The 17,249-nt window shown below is 37.3% G+C and overlaps 1 protein-coding gene across 1 annotated transcript in view; it reads left to right on the top strand.

Moving 5' to 3' along the window:
- The first annotated feature begins 5,577 nt into the window (after nt 1-5,577).
- The window catches only part of LOC127648395 (exportin-6), a 38,620-nt gene continuing 26,948 nt past the window's right edge, over nt 5,578-17,249 (top strand). Inside the window, exons 1-2 of the mRNA XM_052133060.1 lie at nt 5,578-6,015; nt 15,772-15,862. Coding sequence (XP_051989020.1) covers nt 6,013-6,015; nt 15,772-15,862 — 94 coding nt within the window. The 5' untranslated portion in view covers nt 5,578-6,012. The remainder of the gene's footprint in view (nt 6,016-15,771; nt 15,863-17,249) is intronic.

The following is a 17,249-nucleotide window of genomic DNA, read 5'->3' as shown; positions in this document are numbered from 1 at the left end:
CAAAAAAGACACAAAGGAGGCATAATAGTAATCCATAAGAATCCAGTGATTAAATCCATATATTCAGAAGTGATATGAAAGGTTTGTGTGTGAGAAACAGATCAAAATTTAAGTCATTTTTTACATCAGTCTCCACCTTTGACCAGCCCCAACCACACCAGAGTGTAGAAGTAAAAGTGAAAGTGTAGATTTGCAGTAAAAAAAAGACTTCAGTATTGTTCTGTTTCTCACCCACACCTATCATATCTCTTTGACAATACGGATTTAACCACTGGAGTCTTGGATTACTTTTATACTGCCTTTGGACCTTCAAAGTTCTGGTCACCATTCACTTGCATTGTGAGGACCAACACAGCTGAAATATTCTTTTTAAAGTGAACTTTAAAGTTTTTGGTGAACTATCCCTTTAACCTCAATACACTTTCCAGAGACTGGTGCAATATAAACACTTATAATTCAATAAACAAAGGCTATTAGGATAAATAACAAAACATTAGCCTGTTAATTTCATTAGCCATGGAAGATGACATACAAGAAAGGTGATTAGGCGGCTGGCAAATCTTGCAGCTGACAGCAGGTATGGATTTGGTCGTCTATGCCGTCTGGGCAGGAATTCTCATGTCAGGCTTTCGCAGAGTGCCACTCAAATTGCAGGTGAGATTTGACCAGAGGAGTATGTCAGCATTAATGCTGCATGTGAAAAGGGGTCAGCCCAAAAACGGCTTCTGTGTCACAGGTGCCTTATATGCCAGCGAGCAGATCTCAAGTATGTAACATTATTAGATTATGTTACTGATTGTCATGTCATTTGTAATCAGTACCTGATAACAATTCATCCAGCACTGCATACGGCATATGACTGCGTATGCCCTAGACTACACTACTGCTTAAACAGTAAATAAATTGAATTTACAGTAACATACCATACCGTGCTATACTACTCTATCCTCAGATTCTCTTAGAGAAGCAAACTATGATTTAGGGATGTGCAAATAATAAAAAATGTGAAGGGCCAATGTGAAGTTCACCATTAACGATTAGTTTTTACTGATATGGGGTGGCTGTGGCTCAGGTGGTAGAGCGGGTTGGGTGCCAATCACAGGGTTGGCGATTCCTGACCCACATGACACCACATGCTGAAGTGTACTTGGGCAAGACACTGAACCGTTGCTCCCAATGGCAGACTAACACCTTGCATAGCTGCTCTGCCATCATTGCTGTTTGAATGTATGTGTGAATGGGTGAATGGGACACAGTGTAAAGCGCTTTGGTAACCTCCAAGGTTAAAAAATGGCGTTATATAAGTGAAGACCATTTACCATAAAACAGCATTAACTTCAGAAACCGTTCTTGGCTTGTTTTGGATGTGCAGCCTACATAAAAAATAAAAAAATGGCATGCATTTGATCCACCCCAAAATAAGTATTTTAATGTTAATCGTATTCATTTACATTTATCGCAGTTACAACATCAAAGGCAATAATCGACAATTATGATTTTTGTCATAATTGTGCAGCCCTACTATGATTGATAGACAGTATCTTATTTGGATGCATTTGTTTGTGTTTTCGGGTTGATCTGCCAACTTATGCGAATGGAAAAGTATTTCTGGGCCCAAGTGTGGTAAGTACTGTACTTAATTAGATTAAGTGTGAATAAATGCAGCTGTATTGTCTATAATTACCAAAATCTGTGCTGTGACTACTGTAATAAAGACCTCATCAGTAAGACTTTTTTCTATTAAATTATTGAGAGTAAAGCCTTATTTATATTGTATACTGTGTGTGTTTGTTTACCAGCTAAGTCTTTTACAAAAGAAGTTACTGGCTGAACTCCCTGAAGATGCTTTGATTGTGGTGGGACGCTTTCCATTCCCTGATTGGACGGCGGTGTGTAAGGTAGAGGGTAAAGGTGGGGACAGAGCGTGGGCCTATCAAATATAAGAACTGAGACAACGTTGCCAATCAAGGAACGAAAATATAGTAGACTAAACCACGACAACCTCTGGATTTTAGGTTTATCTTATAACAGTTTTATCATGTTTTTACAGATTTACTTGTTGTGCAAAATGTTTTTGAAATGGATTTAGAAACATAAAATATTCGAAATATAAAATAATACAATTAAATATCCATAAAATCACACACATATATATATATATATACTGTTGACCAAAACTGTATGTTCAGATTATGCTCTTATGGAAAGAACTTGGTACTATTATTCACCTCGTGGCATTCAATTGATCACAATGTAGATTCAGGACATTAATAATGTGAAAAATTACTATTACAATTTGAACATAAATTTTCATAACTTCTTAAACTACTTCAGAGAGTTCTCATCAAATAATCCTCCACATGCAGCAATGACAGCTTTGCAGATTCTTGTTATTCCAGCTGTCAGTTTGTCCAGATACTCAGGTGACCTTTCACCCCACACTTCCTGTAGCACTTGACCTTTCACCCCTCACTTCCTGTAGCACTTGTCATAGATGTGTCTGTCTTGTCGGGCACTTCTCACGCACCTTACAGTCTAGCTGATCCCACAAAACCTCAATGGGGTTCAGATCCGTAACACTCTTTTCCAATTATCTGTTGTCCAATGTCTGTGTTTCTTTGCCCACTCAAACCTTTTCTTTTTGATTTTCTGTTTCAAAAGTGGCTTTTTCTTTGCAATTCTTCCCATAAGTCCTCCTGAGTCTTCTCTTTACTGTTGTACATGAAACTGGTGTTGAGCAGGTAGAATTCAATGAAGCCGTCAGCTGAGGACATGTGAGGCGTCTATTTCTCAAACTAGAGACTCTGATGTACTTATCCTCTTGTTTAGTTGCACATCTGGTCTTCCACATCTCTTTCTGTCCTTGTTAGAGACAGTTGTGCTTTGTCTTTGAAGACTGTAGTTACACCTTTGTATGAAATCTGCAGTTTTTTGGCAATTTCAAGCATTGTATCGCGTTCATTCCTCAAAACAATGATTGACTGACGAGTTTCTAGAGAAAGCTGTTTATTTTTTGCCATTTTTGACCTAATATTGACCTCAAGACATGTCAGTCTATTGCATACTGTGGCAACTCAAAAACAAACACAAAGACAATGTTCAGCTTCATTTAAAGAACCAAATATCTTTCAACTGTGTTTGATATAATGGAAAGTGATTTTCTATTATCAAATGATCAATTTATCATGATTACTCAAGGATAAGGTGTTGGAGTGATGCTGCTGTCTAGATTTGATCAAAAATGACTTTTTTCGAATAGTGATGGTGCTGTTTTTTACATCATTAATGTCCTGACTATATGTGATCAATTTAATGCCACTTTGGTGAATTAAATGACCAATTTCCTTCTGAAACAGCAAAATCTGAACATTATTCCAAACATTTGGCTGCCAGTGTATGTATATATTTATATTGTGCTCTCACATTAAATTATGCAACATAGAAATTGTAAAAAAATAAAAATAATTGTTGGTGTCTGTGTGAGATCCTTAAAGTGCTGAAGCTTGTGGATCACTTCCTGTTTTATAATGTGACCAAGATAGATGTAGTGTGTGAAATATTTCAAGTATTAATATTTTACAGAACAACGAAATAAACTGTATTTATTATGAGTCATCTTTGTTTTTTTCCCAGTAATGTGTATACTTCTGTATTTACTACTCAATTTGCAGTATTACTCAACATGTAGTTGAGTCAAAGGGTTGCTTAAGGTGAAGCTGTTGAGCAAACACAAATACAAGCTCTTCCCTTTCACAGGCAGAAATGACAATTGACAAGAACCCTCTACCTGCACAAACCTACCACACTAATGAACTAACCAAGAAGTATGACGGGATTATTCAAACATGGTACCATGGTATTATCTAGTGCTCAACTGACATACAGTACATAATACAATTATATAATCAAATACAAATACAAAGACTATAATCTGAAATGACATGTACCATGGTTATACCATGATTGTCTTTTAATAACCCCAGAGTACCATGTAAATACCATAGTATATGAATATGGTAATGATTTTGTACAATGGTATTATCATATGATACACAATTGTACTGTGGTTATGATCAGCACCAACCAAATCCATTTTAATATGAACAGACCATATTATTTTAAATATTTATATGCGTTCTCATGATATAAGTGTTGCTAATCATGTATAATATACTGCAATAGTGTCTCAAACACTATTTTGATCAATCCAAAACACATTGGGTACAGTGTGTGCTCTTTGAGGAAGCATACTGTGTAATAATGAGGTAATACCTGCATCCTCATAGTGCATACTGTAACCAACATGTGTCTTGTTGAGGCCGGTTTCATCCGGCACAAGATTAAGATTTCACTTCCGGTAGTTTAATGGGTTGAGAACATGTCATAAATGCTACTACTAACTAGCTGCTAATGACTGTTTCTAATGGTGCGCAAAGGTGTCTTCCTCTAGGGGGCGCACGGCGGCTCAGACAGCCGAGTCCTCCATTGAGCCGCATGTAAATCTCAGGACGTTTTTTGTCTTATTGGAGACATTTAAAAAAAAAAAAGTACAATCATTTAAGTTTATTAACACTAAAGATTGGTTCCTGAAAAAAAAAAAATTTAAATCCGCAAAAAAACCCTTGATAAAAAAGCCTTATCCAGTAATCACAAACGACTTTGATTGGTTCATCCTCAACAGCGCTGAGAAAAGTAACAGGCATCACGTGATGGCGCCGCCTATTCAGCGTTCCACTTCTCCTGCCTTTTTTTCTGTTGCTCGTTATTGTTCAGAGTACTGCAATGAACAAATATACCTGAATAGCAGCACTTAGAAACTTGTAAAGTATTGAAAACACATAAATATGGAGGACAAAACCTGCAAAAATAGCAAATAAATAAATGCACAAATACAAACATCAATAATTCAATAAATCCACATTTTCCTGCATAAATACACATGTAAATTAACTTTGCGAGGAGTTATACAAATAAATAAATAAATAGATAAATTCATCAATTAAGGCAAAAATAAAAATACACTATAAAACAGTGGTTCTCAACCTTTTTGACTCCAAGGCCCCCAATTGTCTGAGAAAATAGTCGATAAATAGTTTATTTATTTTTGCAGGGTTCGTCCTCCATACAAAAAGAATAATAGAGGGAAAAAATGTTAAGTGTGGAAAAATACAACTCCAAAGTATTTTTCATATAATTTATCACAAACATACTCAAATTGATCAAACACGTCATACAAATAATAAGAAAAGGTTTAAAAATATATATATATTTTATTATTTATTATTTACTAACACGACCTAAACAGTTCAGATAAATTATGTGAAATCTTAAGTTGTATTATATATCTGACATGCCGTACTTCATAAAGCCATCCTAAGGGACACAAAAGTTCGCTTAATTGAAGAATCACCCAATTATTATTTAGACCCACCGTTCCTGACCAATTAGAGACAACTTCCGAGCCGCTAAGCCCCGCCCATCAAAGTATTCCACTGTTTCACGCGACTAGCCATTCTAGCCGCTTATTTCTACATCTATGAGGAAGATGTCACTTCCGTTAGTTTAATGGGCAGATGAGAGGAAACTGCGAGAGGCCTGCACGAGAAGAGCAACCTAAACATCTCAAGGAGTGGCTCTACCAGCCTTCTCAGGACTCAAATTAAAGCACCGAGTCCCACACGGCGCCAACACCGTCTGAGACGCAAAGACTAGAGTCCCGACATATTTTTACCTCCGGTGTTGTGTTCATTGCCTCTCGTTTTCGCAGTCGTTTCATGCGGTTTATGTCCGTGGATCCGTACAGCGGCAGCCACAGTCTCCTCCAAACAGCTCGCGCTAGATCAACAATAATAACAGGTGTCCGGCAGCCCGAACCTGGCCTGGGCGTGCACGGGACAGCGATGCGGGCTTTCGGTGCTTCCAGGAGGTGAAATACAGGCCCTCGAGGAAGCATGAACGAGCAGAACCGGATTCATCTTATATTATAACGGCATAAAAGATCAGAGCCCAGGCATGGTGAGTCAACATTCATACACACACACATATATATATATATATATATACACAACACAACCAATCATCAGTCCGAGCTAGAATGTGTATGATGCAATGCCTATTTAATTTAAAATACATGCATTTTTTTAGATTGACGTCAAGGCCTGGGAGTTGCGATGCTTTTACTTTTGCTTTTATGAATTTGGAAATAATTACATGGCATTGTGCTTTGATCTTAAGGTTGATTTGTTGTCCAATAGTAGCTGTCAAAAAGTGTTATTTTTAGCTTTGTGTGCGCTAATGTCTCATAAAAGACGTATATAGTAGCTATAGAGATTTTAGATATGAAAGCAAATCAAATGCATACGCTATTATATCAGTAAGGAATGATAATACCAGGTGGTTTTCATATAAACAAAGCTCTACGTTTAGAACAGTAGCTTGTGCTTGTCTGTGTAACGGTGTCCTGAATTAATGACAATCTGCGCAGTTATGAGGAAATCAAACGCATTCTAAATTCCGTTCTGACGTCACAATCGCGCTGAAGTAATGCGCTGTGAAGCAACACGCGACGTGTCATGACTCATACCAAGAATTCAGAACACTGAGCATCTATGACTCTAAAAATAAGAAGGCTGCTAAAACCATTCTGTTATGTTCTATCTTTAATGTATTTATTTGATTCTCCCCCTGGCTCTTTGTTTGTTTAATATGCTGTATTCTGTATTAATGACGTTTTTGTATGTTCTTACTATTTGTTTTGTTAAAGTTCAATAAATAAAAAAATAAATAAAAAAAAAAAAAAACACTGAGCATCACCATCAAGCCAGTTCCTGATTTCCTTTTCCTCTTTTTTTTTTTTTTTTACTTTTATGTGCACTCTCTCACATTTCTATGTGAGGGGAAAATATTGAGAGTGCACTGTAATCAAGGAGTTGTTAAGAAGTGTAAAAATATAATAATAATAATAAATATAGCTGCAAGCAGCGATTGCGGGCCCAAGCGAAGTACAGCTCGCTGCATCCTGTGGTGGATATCCAACCCGGCCCACACCCAAGTGTGATGTCAGAAGCCACTCCCATCCAAGTGTGACATCATTACAAACTATTATTAAAGTGATAAGAGCTGCTTTCAACAGGTAACATCTCATTCTCATACAACTCATTCATATTATGTTGAACAGTGTTTATACTAAAACCTCAAGTGTATTTCGCGCATTTTGTTTTACAGTTACCTTCGTCTTCTAGTCTTCTCTTCTCGATGCTTCTTCCTGTTTTTAAATGTTAACGTTAATGAGAATGTGTCCAATTTGGGAATGGGCGTGGTGGCTTCTGACGTCACACTTGGATGTGGCCGGGTTGGATGTCCACCGCAGGATGCAGCGAGAGGCTACTCGCCCAAGCCGGTGGCACCGCCACCCTGGTGCCTTTAGTTACACTAAATACAATCATTGTATTGTAATATACAACCACACTAAACCCATCCCCATCAACCATCCCAGCACTACTACGGGCATGAGAATCTACTATAGCAAACTGTCCATTTTGCTTAATAATACCACAGGTATTACCATTTAAAGTTAAACAGCATGTATCATATTTTTCAAACATTGATTGTAAACCATCAAGCAATGATACACATGCTGCACCAGACAAAATCAATTCTTCATCAACCACATCTACAAATCCAGAAACAAAGTCGCCATATTCAAATTTAAATGCATTTGAATTAAGAGTATTGTTGAGGAAGATCTTGAATGCAAAACAACTTGTCTTTCGTTGGATCAGTGATTGAACTACTTTGACGCAAACTGGTATACAAGCTGTCACCATCAGTCACAACATTATCTAAATCTTTTTTCCCCATGAGAACACACTACGTACACTGTGCTTTGCCATTGCAGCCAAACTAATCGCGACACACTGTTTTTCTGCCCACTGGAACTGCCCATTACCCTGATGAAATGATCCATGAATGCTACTAACACTTTCTCTTTCATTCGATGTAGATGGCCGGCTTTGTTCAGTATCTTTGACTGTACATGCACTTATTTTTTCCTGCCCACTGGAACTGCCCATTACCCTGATGAAATGATCCATGAATGCTACTAACACTTTCTCTTTCATTCGATGTAGATGGCAGGCTTTGTTCAGTATCTTTGACTGTACATGCACTTATTCCTCCAACATCATCACTAATGTCAAAGGATGGTATATCTGATGAGATGATGTCTACATTAATACCACAAATACTAAACTTATCTGCAGACAAGCTCGTCATTAAATTACCCATGTGAAAAACTAGGTCTTGCCAGTTTGTGTTAAAAACAACAACTGATGTACCAATGTCAGAGCCTAAACCACATGCGTTAGTTATCTCTTCAGCTTGGGCATCTAAGGAAAAACATAAGATCACATTAAAATTACAAAAAATATAAATATAGCTGCAAGCAGCAATGTGATTCCTCCTCAAAATGACAAATCATTTAAAATTGATCAGTAGAGGGTTGGGGTTAAACCCTTCCAATGGAGGAATCCCAAAAACATGTATTTCTGTCTGAATCCTAAGCGAAACACTTTCAGTGTACAGGAAAATCCATCATACCGGACCTTATGGATCCTTGAGGATTTTTGTTTCCAATGAGAAATGAGGAATGTACATTAAGTTTCAGACGAATTTGACAAATTGGCTGAAAATGCCATCAGTTTGAAAATTGGACATTTGGGCGTGGTCTGTAGCGCCCCCTAAGGGTGAATGTGGGCCATTCTTGGTTTGTGGGTTCCTGTTGGCCTGTAGTATCAATGTACCAAATTAGCATTCACTAAGATTTTCACTTTGTTCTAAGACTTCATTTTATGCATTGTAAAAATAAGTGAATGTTAAAGGGATATTTGATCATTTCCTCACCCTCATGCAGTCCCAGATGTGTATGAATATTTTCTGCAGAAATTGAATGAAGATTTTTAGAAGAATATCTCCGCTCTGTTGGTCCTTTCAATGTAAGTAAATGAGAAGTGGTGAGAAACAGATCAATAATTAAGTCATTTTTTACTATAAATCTCTACTTTCACTTTCACAAGTGCTCTTCTCTCTTAAAGGGTAACTAAACCCTAAACCAACTTGTTTTAGTTAATGATCTGTAAGCATGGGGCTTTATTAGTACTGGTCATTGATTCAAGTAATTTTTTTGACATTTGTGTATAAAGTGTTTTAATTCTACAATATATGGTGTAAAAACGTCTGAGTGCTGCCCTCTTCAGGTTGAACGGTGGCTACTGCAGTTGAATTTTCCTATTGGCTGTTGCGGTACTTCGTGATGTAAGCGGTGACAGCTGACGTAAGCAGGTTCCAGCTCACCACGCCAGATTCATGTACATGGCGTCTTGCGACCGTGTGAGGAATAATAATAACATAGAGTCTGACAGCAGCTGTCAATTAATCCGTCACTACGAGTCTCAGGTGCCCCCCAGCGCTCAGCCCCGCACTCGGTTCGTTCCCTCTATCCCCGCCGGGGTCTGCCCACTTTTCCTGTATTTTCAAATATTTCTAGTGGGTGGAGTCAGACTCTGAGCAGGTGTTTAGTTACCCTTTAAGAGTTATTTTTTCTGTTATTTTTTATTTTATTTTTTTGTGATTTACATAAGCATATCACCCCTCCTGAGCAGGGTGGACAATTTATAGTTAAAATTATAAAAATACTATATATACTATGTAAGAGCCATAATTTGAATAATTAAAACGGAACACTAAAAACATTTCAGTAGATATTTAAATTAGTTTGTTTATGTTTATGTTATCGAAGTCAAGCACTTCCCGCTGTTTATTGTAAAATGGTTTGCTCCGTTTTTGTATTGGTCTGTCTTAATGCCTTTTAAGATTGGCATATCCTGAATGATTGGCACGTTTTCTAAAGAATGTAAGAAAGACGGAGCAACACAGTTTTTGACCGGAGTTTATCGAAGTTTATTTTTGTTCCTGTTAATTGTGCAAGAATTTTCAGTAAATGATTGAAACTTGAATGAAGACCCGAGTCAATTCTTTGCTCATGAAGAAGCGAGACAGTAACGAAGGATTATTGCTACTACATACTACATATATGCACAATATATACTATTGAACTTTTTCACACCCACACCTATAATATCACTTCTGAAAGTATGGATTAAACCACTGGAGTGTTATGGGTTACTTTTATGTTGCATTTATGTGATTTTTGTTGATGTGAGTTCTGATCACCATTCAAGTGCATTGAAAGCACCAACAGGGCTGAGAAAGAAAGAAACACACATCTGGGATAGAAAGAGGGTGAGTAAATGATGAGAGAAATATCTTTTTGGGGTAAACTTATTTTATTTGAAAGACTATCTAGGCACATAATAACACTGCATAGCTGTGACTGTTTATAACAATTTCAAAATGTACAAGCTCACACTTTAAATGGTCAGTGCTTTGATTTTTAAATCATTAAAATAGCAACAGATCAGAGAAAAAAATGGAGATTGAGTGATTATTTTTACATTTTACATGCCATTCAAAAACGTGGCATTTTACAACGTAAGAGAGAAATAAAAAAAAAACTTAAAATAATACCATTTGTACTTCTCAATTACTTGGGATGTCTATGTTCAGGGTGAAGGCTAAATTGTTACTGTCTCTTTAAGAGGGTTTTATCACATGATACGATATTCAAGGGACAGTTCAGTTTAATCTTTTGAGAACTGAGAAGTATCATTATTTTCGCTTTTGTGCCGTGCTTGTTGCATCTGTATTCATTGTGAGATGATAAAATACAGACTGCGTGAATGGCTGATTTGGTTCACTTGAATTTTATTTTGTGACGTGTTTCAGAAAGATTATCGCGAAGACAGAGACTGAGCACCCTGATTATTTTCTTTATTTTACAAAAGCACAAGGTTTTGTTGTTATTGTAAGTGTACACAAATAAGTACACATTTCATAGTTTGTGATGATGTATTAAATGTATCTGTATGGGCACAAATGACGCAGTATTTTATTTAAGTTGTTTCCGCTGTTTCGAGAGAAAAATATAGCAGGACGTCATCTGGAATAATGCCAGAATTTAATATAATTATACCAGATTTCTTTCTCAACTGTTTGTTCACTTGAAACATAACAGACTCCCCAATATATCATGTAGCCTATTTTTACATTTTTTTTTATTAAATTGTCCGTTCGGACGCAAGAAGCAGCGAAAGCGAACTCTCATCGGAGTGCGTGCGTTAGACGCGACGCGGCTCGCTGTGTCACACAAACTGCTCGCAAAAATTTATTTGAGTTGTTTTGACATTTGTTGAGTTGAATAGTATAAAATCGCTTGAATGTTCAAACTGGCAAACATTGTATACAACCGACAAACCTTTGTGAAGATGCGAGCAAAAATGATCTCGCCGCGGATCGCGTGTTGTCAGAGACAACCCTAAAACAACATAATTCTCGGAAGTTTTGATATGTTAGGATCGATCAGCCCATCCCTACTTTCTTTAGACATATGTTTCATGTTTGTGTTATACGTTTCTGTAAGTTTTTGTGCCGTGTTTCTGAAAGATAATTGCAAAGACAGATGGCCCACCGTTTATTTTCTTTATTTTACAAAAGCACAAGGTTTTGTTGTTATTGTAAGCGTACACAAATAAAAGTGCACCTTTCATAGTTTGTGACGATGTATTAAATATATCTGTATGGGCAAAAATAACGCAGTATTTTGTTTAAGTTGTTTACGCTGTTTCGAGAGAAATCTAACAGGACATCGCTGCAGCATCAGTGTTGATCACTGCAATAATGCAGAATTCAATATATTGATACCCGATTTCTTTATCAACTGTTTGTTCACTTGAGACATAGCAGACACCCCAATATATAATATATTTTGTTGTATGAAATTGTCCGTTCAAACGCAAGAAGCAGCGAAAGCGAACTCTCATCGGGGTGCGAGCATTCCTTTGTTGAGTTGAATAGTGTAAAATCGCTTGAATGTTCAAACTGGAAAGCAAAAAATCACACAATTGACATACCTTCGTGCAGACGCAAGCAAAATGTCATCTGGCTTCTAAGTCTGGAGCTCCACCCACTAGTAAACCGAAATGCTCCTTTAGAGACATTGCTCCAGGAGAGGTGCATGTGGTAGACAGAGTTACTCCAGTAGAGGGAGCAGATGGAGTCGTATGGATTGCTTTTATGCTCCCTTTATGTGCTTTTTGGAGCTTCAAAGTTCATTTGCATTGTATGGACATAAAGAGCTGATTAATTCTTCTAAAAACCTAAAATAAGAGGGTGATTTCAAAGCATTTTGAAAGTGACACTTTCTTCTGCCAGTTGGTGGCACTATAACTTTGACTCACAATAGTCACATCCATGTGATCGGCCTGTTACAGCGAACACACCGCTGAAGTTTCATCGAGATCAATTAATGTATGCAGAAGTTATAACACACTTCCTGTTTCTCTTTTCGCGCCATCATTTCATTTCCTCGCCACGGCCAAACCGTTCGAGATATCAAAAATCTGCTGACAATTTTTCATCCTCAATGTCTTGACTTCATGCTGACCGAGTTTCGTGGCGATTGGTGGAATTCTCTAGGAGGAGTATTTCAAATTCCATTGCATGCGTTTTCCAAACAACCCTAAATAGACGATGTCCTGTTGGGCTGGGGTAAAAAGTAAAGTATGAAGGATATATGAAACGATGAGATCTATATGTGTACCGAATTTCATATATTACATGCAAGCGTGTTTGATTTATGGACCAAGTTTTCGGACCCTGTTCCAGGGGGCGCTGTCGAGCCCCCCTGCCACGCCCGGGTACCAGCTTCAGCCCAGCACCTAATTCGCCTTTTCAAGGCTTGGGCCCTAATAAAAGAACAGGCAGCATAATGTATTGATATTTTATTCTCTCAACAACTATTTTAACCCTTAAATGCAAGGAAATTTTACCAAATACTTATATATTTGGATCTTTAGAAAATCAATCAAAAATGGATCTACAAAATATTTTCAAGACATTTTATATTTCATAAATCAAAGAGCTAATGCAACAAATCTAGAACAGGATTCATAATTTTCTCACTGAAATTTCATGAGATGCAACTGGCTGTCAAACACACATTAAGCTGCACATAATTTACACATATGTGCACACTGCCTGGCCAGAAAAAAGTTGCATACTCTAAAATTTAGTTGGACAACCTATAGCTTTTATTACGGCGTGCATTCGTCCTGGCATTGTTTCGACAACCTTATGCAATGTGACAACATTTATTTCCATCAAGAGTTGTATTAATTTTTGGCCGAGATCTTGTCTTGATGATGGGAGAGTCGAACTACTCCATAACGTCTCCAGCACATCCCAAAGACTTTCAGTGGGGTTAAGGTCAGGACTCTATGGTGGCCAATTCGTGTCTGAAAATGATTCCTCCTGCTCCCTGAAACACTCTTTTAATTTGAGCCCGATGAGTCTTGGCATCGTCTTCCTGGAATATGCCCATGCCATCAAGGAAGACAAAATCCATTGATGGGATAACTTGCTCATTCAGTACATTCAGGTTGTCAGCTGACTTCATTTTACTGATACATAATGTTGCTGAGCCTAGACCTGACCAACTGAAGCAACCCCAGATCGTAACACTGCCTCCAGAGGCTTGTACATTTGGCAATATGCATGACAGGTGTATAACTTTGGAATAGGGTAAATCTGGCTCATCAGACCTCATGACCTTTTTCCCATTGCTCCACAATCCAATCTTTATTTTCCCTATCAAATTGAAGTCATTTTTCCAATTAGCCTCACTAATAAGTGGCTTTCTTGTGGCCACACAGCTGTTTAGTCCCAATCCTTTAAGCTTCTCGTCACATTGTGCATGTGGAAATGGTCTTACCTTCACTATTATACATAGTCGTGAGTTCTACTGTCGATGTTTTACAATGTGACTTCACCAAGAGTTTTTGTGATCTCTGATCAGGATCATTGACGTTTTTTTTCCGACATCATTTCTTCCATGAATCTGTCGGTTCACCACTATCCTTCCAGGTTCTAATCATAGACTTTTCCATTAGTGAGAACTGAAGCCGCCAGTGTCCCGATATAGCGCTGACATCTTGGGACTTGAGTCTGCGCAGTTGCGATTTCGGGACCAGACCTGCGCAGTAGTGAGCAGGAAGTAAAGCTGTGAAATCAAGGCCCCGCCCTCACTCTCACTGAATCAATCGCAAGCACACGCCCCTGCACTTTTGATTTATGACGGTGTGAAATAATTAATTATAGAAATTTAGATATTAAATTTAAAGCTCCAATCTCCTCAGTCCTCCGAAGATCCCGAAAAAAGTCCGTTGGTGCTTCAGTGACTACTTTGCTCAGAGAACCTGTCAATCACAGCTGTCAATCATGATGTCACAGCAGCGTTTTTATAGCATCAAATAACTAAAAACAAACTTATTTTGAAAACAAACTCTTGAAATGACATCAACGTGATAGTTTCTGTCATTTACTGTCGTTTCTATCTTTGGAAAAAAGATATGTGAAGTGTAATTTAATTGTTTAGTTGGTCTCACGTCCCATTGAATAACATGGGGAGGCGGGGTTTATGACCTACACTAGGACCAGTCACCGGGGGGCGATCGAGACGTTTTGGCTTCACTTTTGAGGGCTTGTGCGGCACACTTGGTTCTAATAATGCGTTGGACTGTTCTAAGATAAAGCGCATGATGTAGTGGATTGAAATTCACAACGATTTGTATTTTCTTGAATTTTAAAAATGTGCTTAATGCAAAAAAATGTAGATGGAAACCCAGCTATAGAATTAAAATAGATGCACAACTTGCATCATTTCAATAGTACACCCAAATGACAACAGTCATATCATACTGTTCCTGTGTTTCACTTGCTATAGTTTACTTCCATGTTGCTGCTTCTTCAAATAGCAATGTCAAATGTAAATCAAGTCAATCACTGAAACATCAGCACCACATCGAGTAAGAAATAACTTGTATAATATGTGTGTGGAATACTGATAACTCACCATTGTTGATCATTTATTATTGCACAGAAAATCAATGTGCTGAAGTATTTATTTCTATGAATATACTACTTCTATATCTTGTAATCAACAAAGAAATAGATAACCTGTGATGGCAAACTTAAATGGATATAAAATAAACTCTATGGAAGTGCAAAAAAAAAAACCTGACGGTCTCGCATACTGTTGTTTCTCTAATGACCCAATACAGTTTTGGTACTCAAACCATTATATATAATATTTATTTATTTATTATAATTTTATTTTTTTGCAATTTGCCATTTTTTGTGTCAGTATTTATAAGAGAGAGATTGAGGAATACTGAAGATGTGTTGGAATTACTCCACATAATAATAATAATAATAATAATAATAATCTTTAGAAGTACAACAGGGCCTCTGCGCTTTCAGTGCTTAGGCCAAAAAAATGGATGCGATACAGGGGGTGAAATGAGGTTCTGGGTATTTTTATAAGGGTTAAAGGGATATTCACATTCACAGTCCCCCAAATAAATAGAATTCAGTATAATTAATACATAATATTGCTATAATGCTAAAAATGATGTATTCTGTTGTGCTTCATCCAGTTAATGAGAATGTGTCATGTGTGATCGCATGAGGTTTTTACAGTGTGCATATTAATGCATATGAGATGTGGTTAAATACATTGCATAGTTGAATTAAAAATTAATCTGTCATTTGTCATCTTTCTCTGCCCTTTCCATGTCTCCCTCTCTCTCTCTGTTGAAGGCGTCAGAGGAGGGCTCCTTACGGGCCCTCGAGAGTATTATGACAGAGTTTTTTCACTCCTGCACCACCAATGACCGTAAGAGAGAGATCGGTGAGCATGCACCTGACACTGGCTTTCACACATTTATCATGTCTTCACTCCAATTTTGGATTTTGACTAGTATTGCCCATTACTACCCCCACAATTTCTTTAAACAATGATATTTTGTGCACAAGGTACCAATCACCTGATGGTACCTTGATGGTACTCAAGCATATTGCAGTGGATGTGACATTATACAATCTATTTCACACTCAGTGTGTTTACATGCACAGTTATAATCGAGCTACGGTGGGTTTTTGTGTAGTTGAGCTGCAGTCTTCATCTATCTGTTCAAGTATACATGACATAATGTTTAATTGAATATTTTGAAGGATGTAAAACGTGTATACATGGTGGTTGCAACCTAACTTAAAGGGACAGTTCACCCAAAAATTAAAATTCTGTCATGATTTACTCACCCTCCATGCATCCCAGATATGTATGACATTCTTTCTTTTGAAGAACACAAATTAAGATTTTTAGGAGAATATTTCAGCTCTGTTGGTCCATACAATGCAAGTGAATGGGTGCCAACATTTTAAGCTCCCTAATCCATATAAGGGCAACTTAAAAGTACTCCAGATTACTGGTGTTTAAATCCATGTCTTCTGAAGCGATATGACAGGTGTGGGTGAGAAACAGATCAATATTTAAGTCCTTTTTCCTTCCCTTTCACTTTCTCCTCCTGTTTTTGGTGAGTCACATTCTTCCCACTGGGCTGGGAGGAGAATTTATGATAAATGACTTCAATATTGATCATATCACATCTGAACACATGGATTTAACCACTGGAGTTTTATGGATGACTTTTATACTCCCTTTATGTGGATTTTAGAGCTTCAAAATTGGCACCCATTCACTTGCATTATATGGACCAATAGAGCTGAAATATTCTCCTAAAAATCTTAATTTGTGTTCTTCAAAAGAAAGAATGTCATACATATCTGGGATGCATGGAGGGTGAGTAAATCATGAGAGAATTTTCATTTTTGGGTGAACTGTCCCTTTAAATCGCATTATATATGTCTGTTAGTCTTTGGGGGAATAAATTGGACTGAATTCATAAATTGGTACGATTTCAGTCTGACTGAAGTGTTTATATGTTAAAAAAAAGACTTTATTGTTTTAGTCTGTCTGAAATCAAACTTTTAAAGTGCATGTAGACGTACTGATTTTTTTACGCTATGGTTTCAGATTTAGCCATACTCTTAAAAACAAAAAAAGGTAAAGGGTTCTATTCTCAGAGAACACAATAGACATATTGATTTGCACTGCAAGTCACTCTGTGAAAATGTGAACAAATGTAATGTAGTGGGTGACTGAAAAGCCAACACCGATATCTAGAGAGCAGGAAGGCCAATATAAATGCAGATAATAATACGACATGATACAGTTT

This window comes from Xyrauchen texanus, chromosome 8, assembly GCF_025860055.1.
Source record: "Xyrauchen texanus isolate HMW12.3.18 chromosome 8, RBS_HiC_50CHRs, whole genome shotgun sequence".
Taxonomy (NCBI): domain Eukaryota; kingdom Metazoa; phylum Chordata; class Actinopteri; order Cypriniformes; family Catostomidae; genus Xyrauchen; species Xyrauchen texanus.
This window is presented reverse-complemented; position numbering and strand designations above follow the sequence as displayed.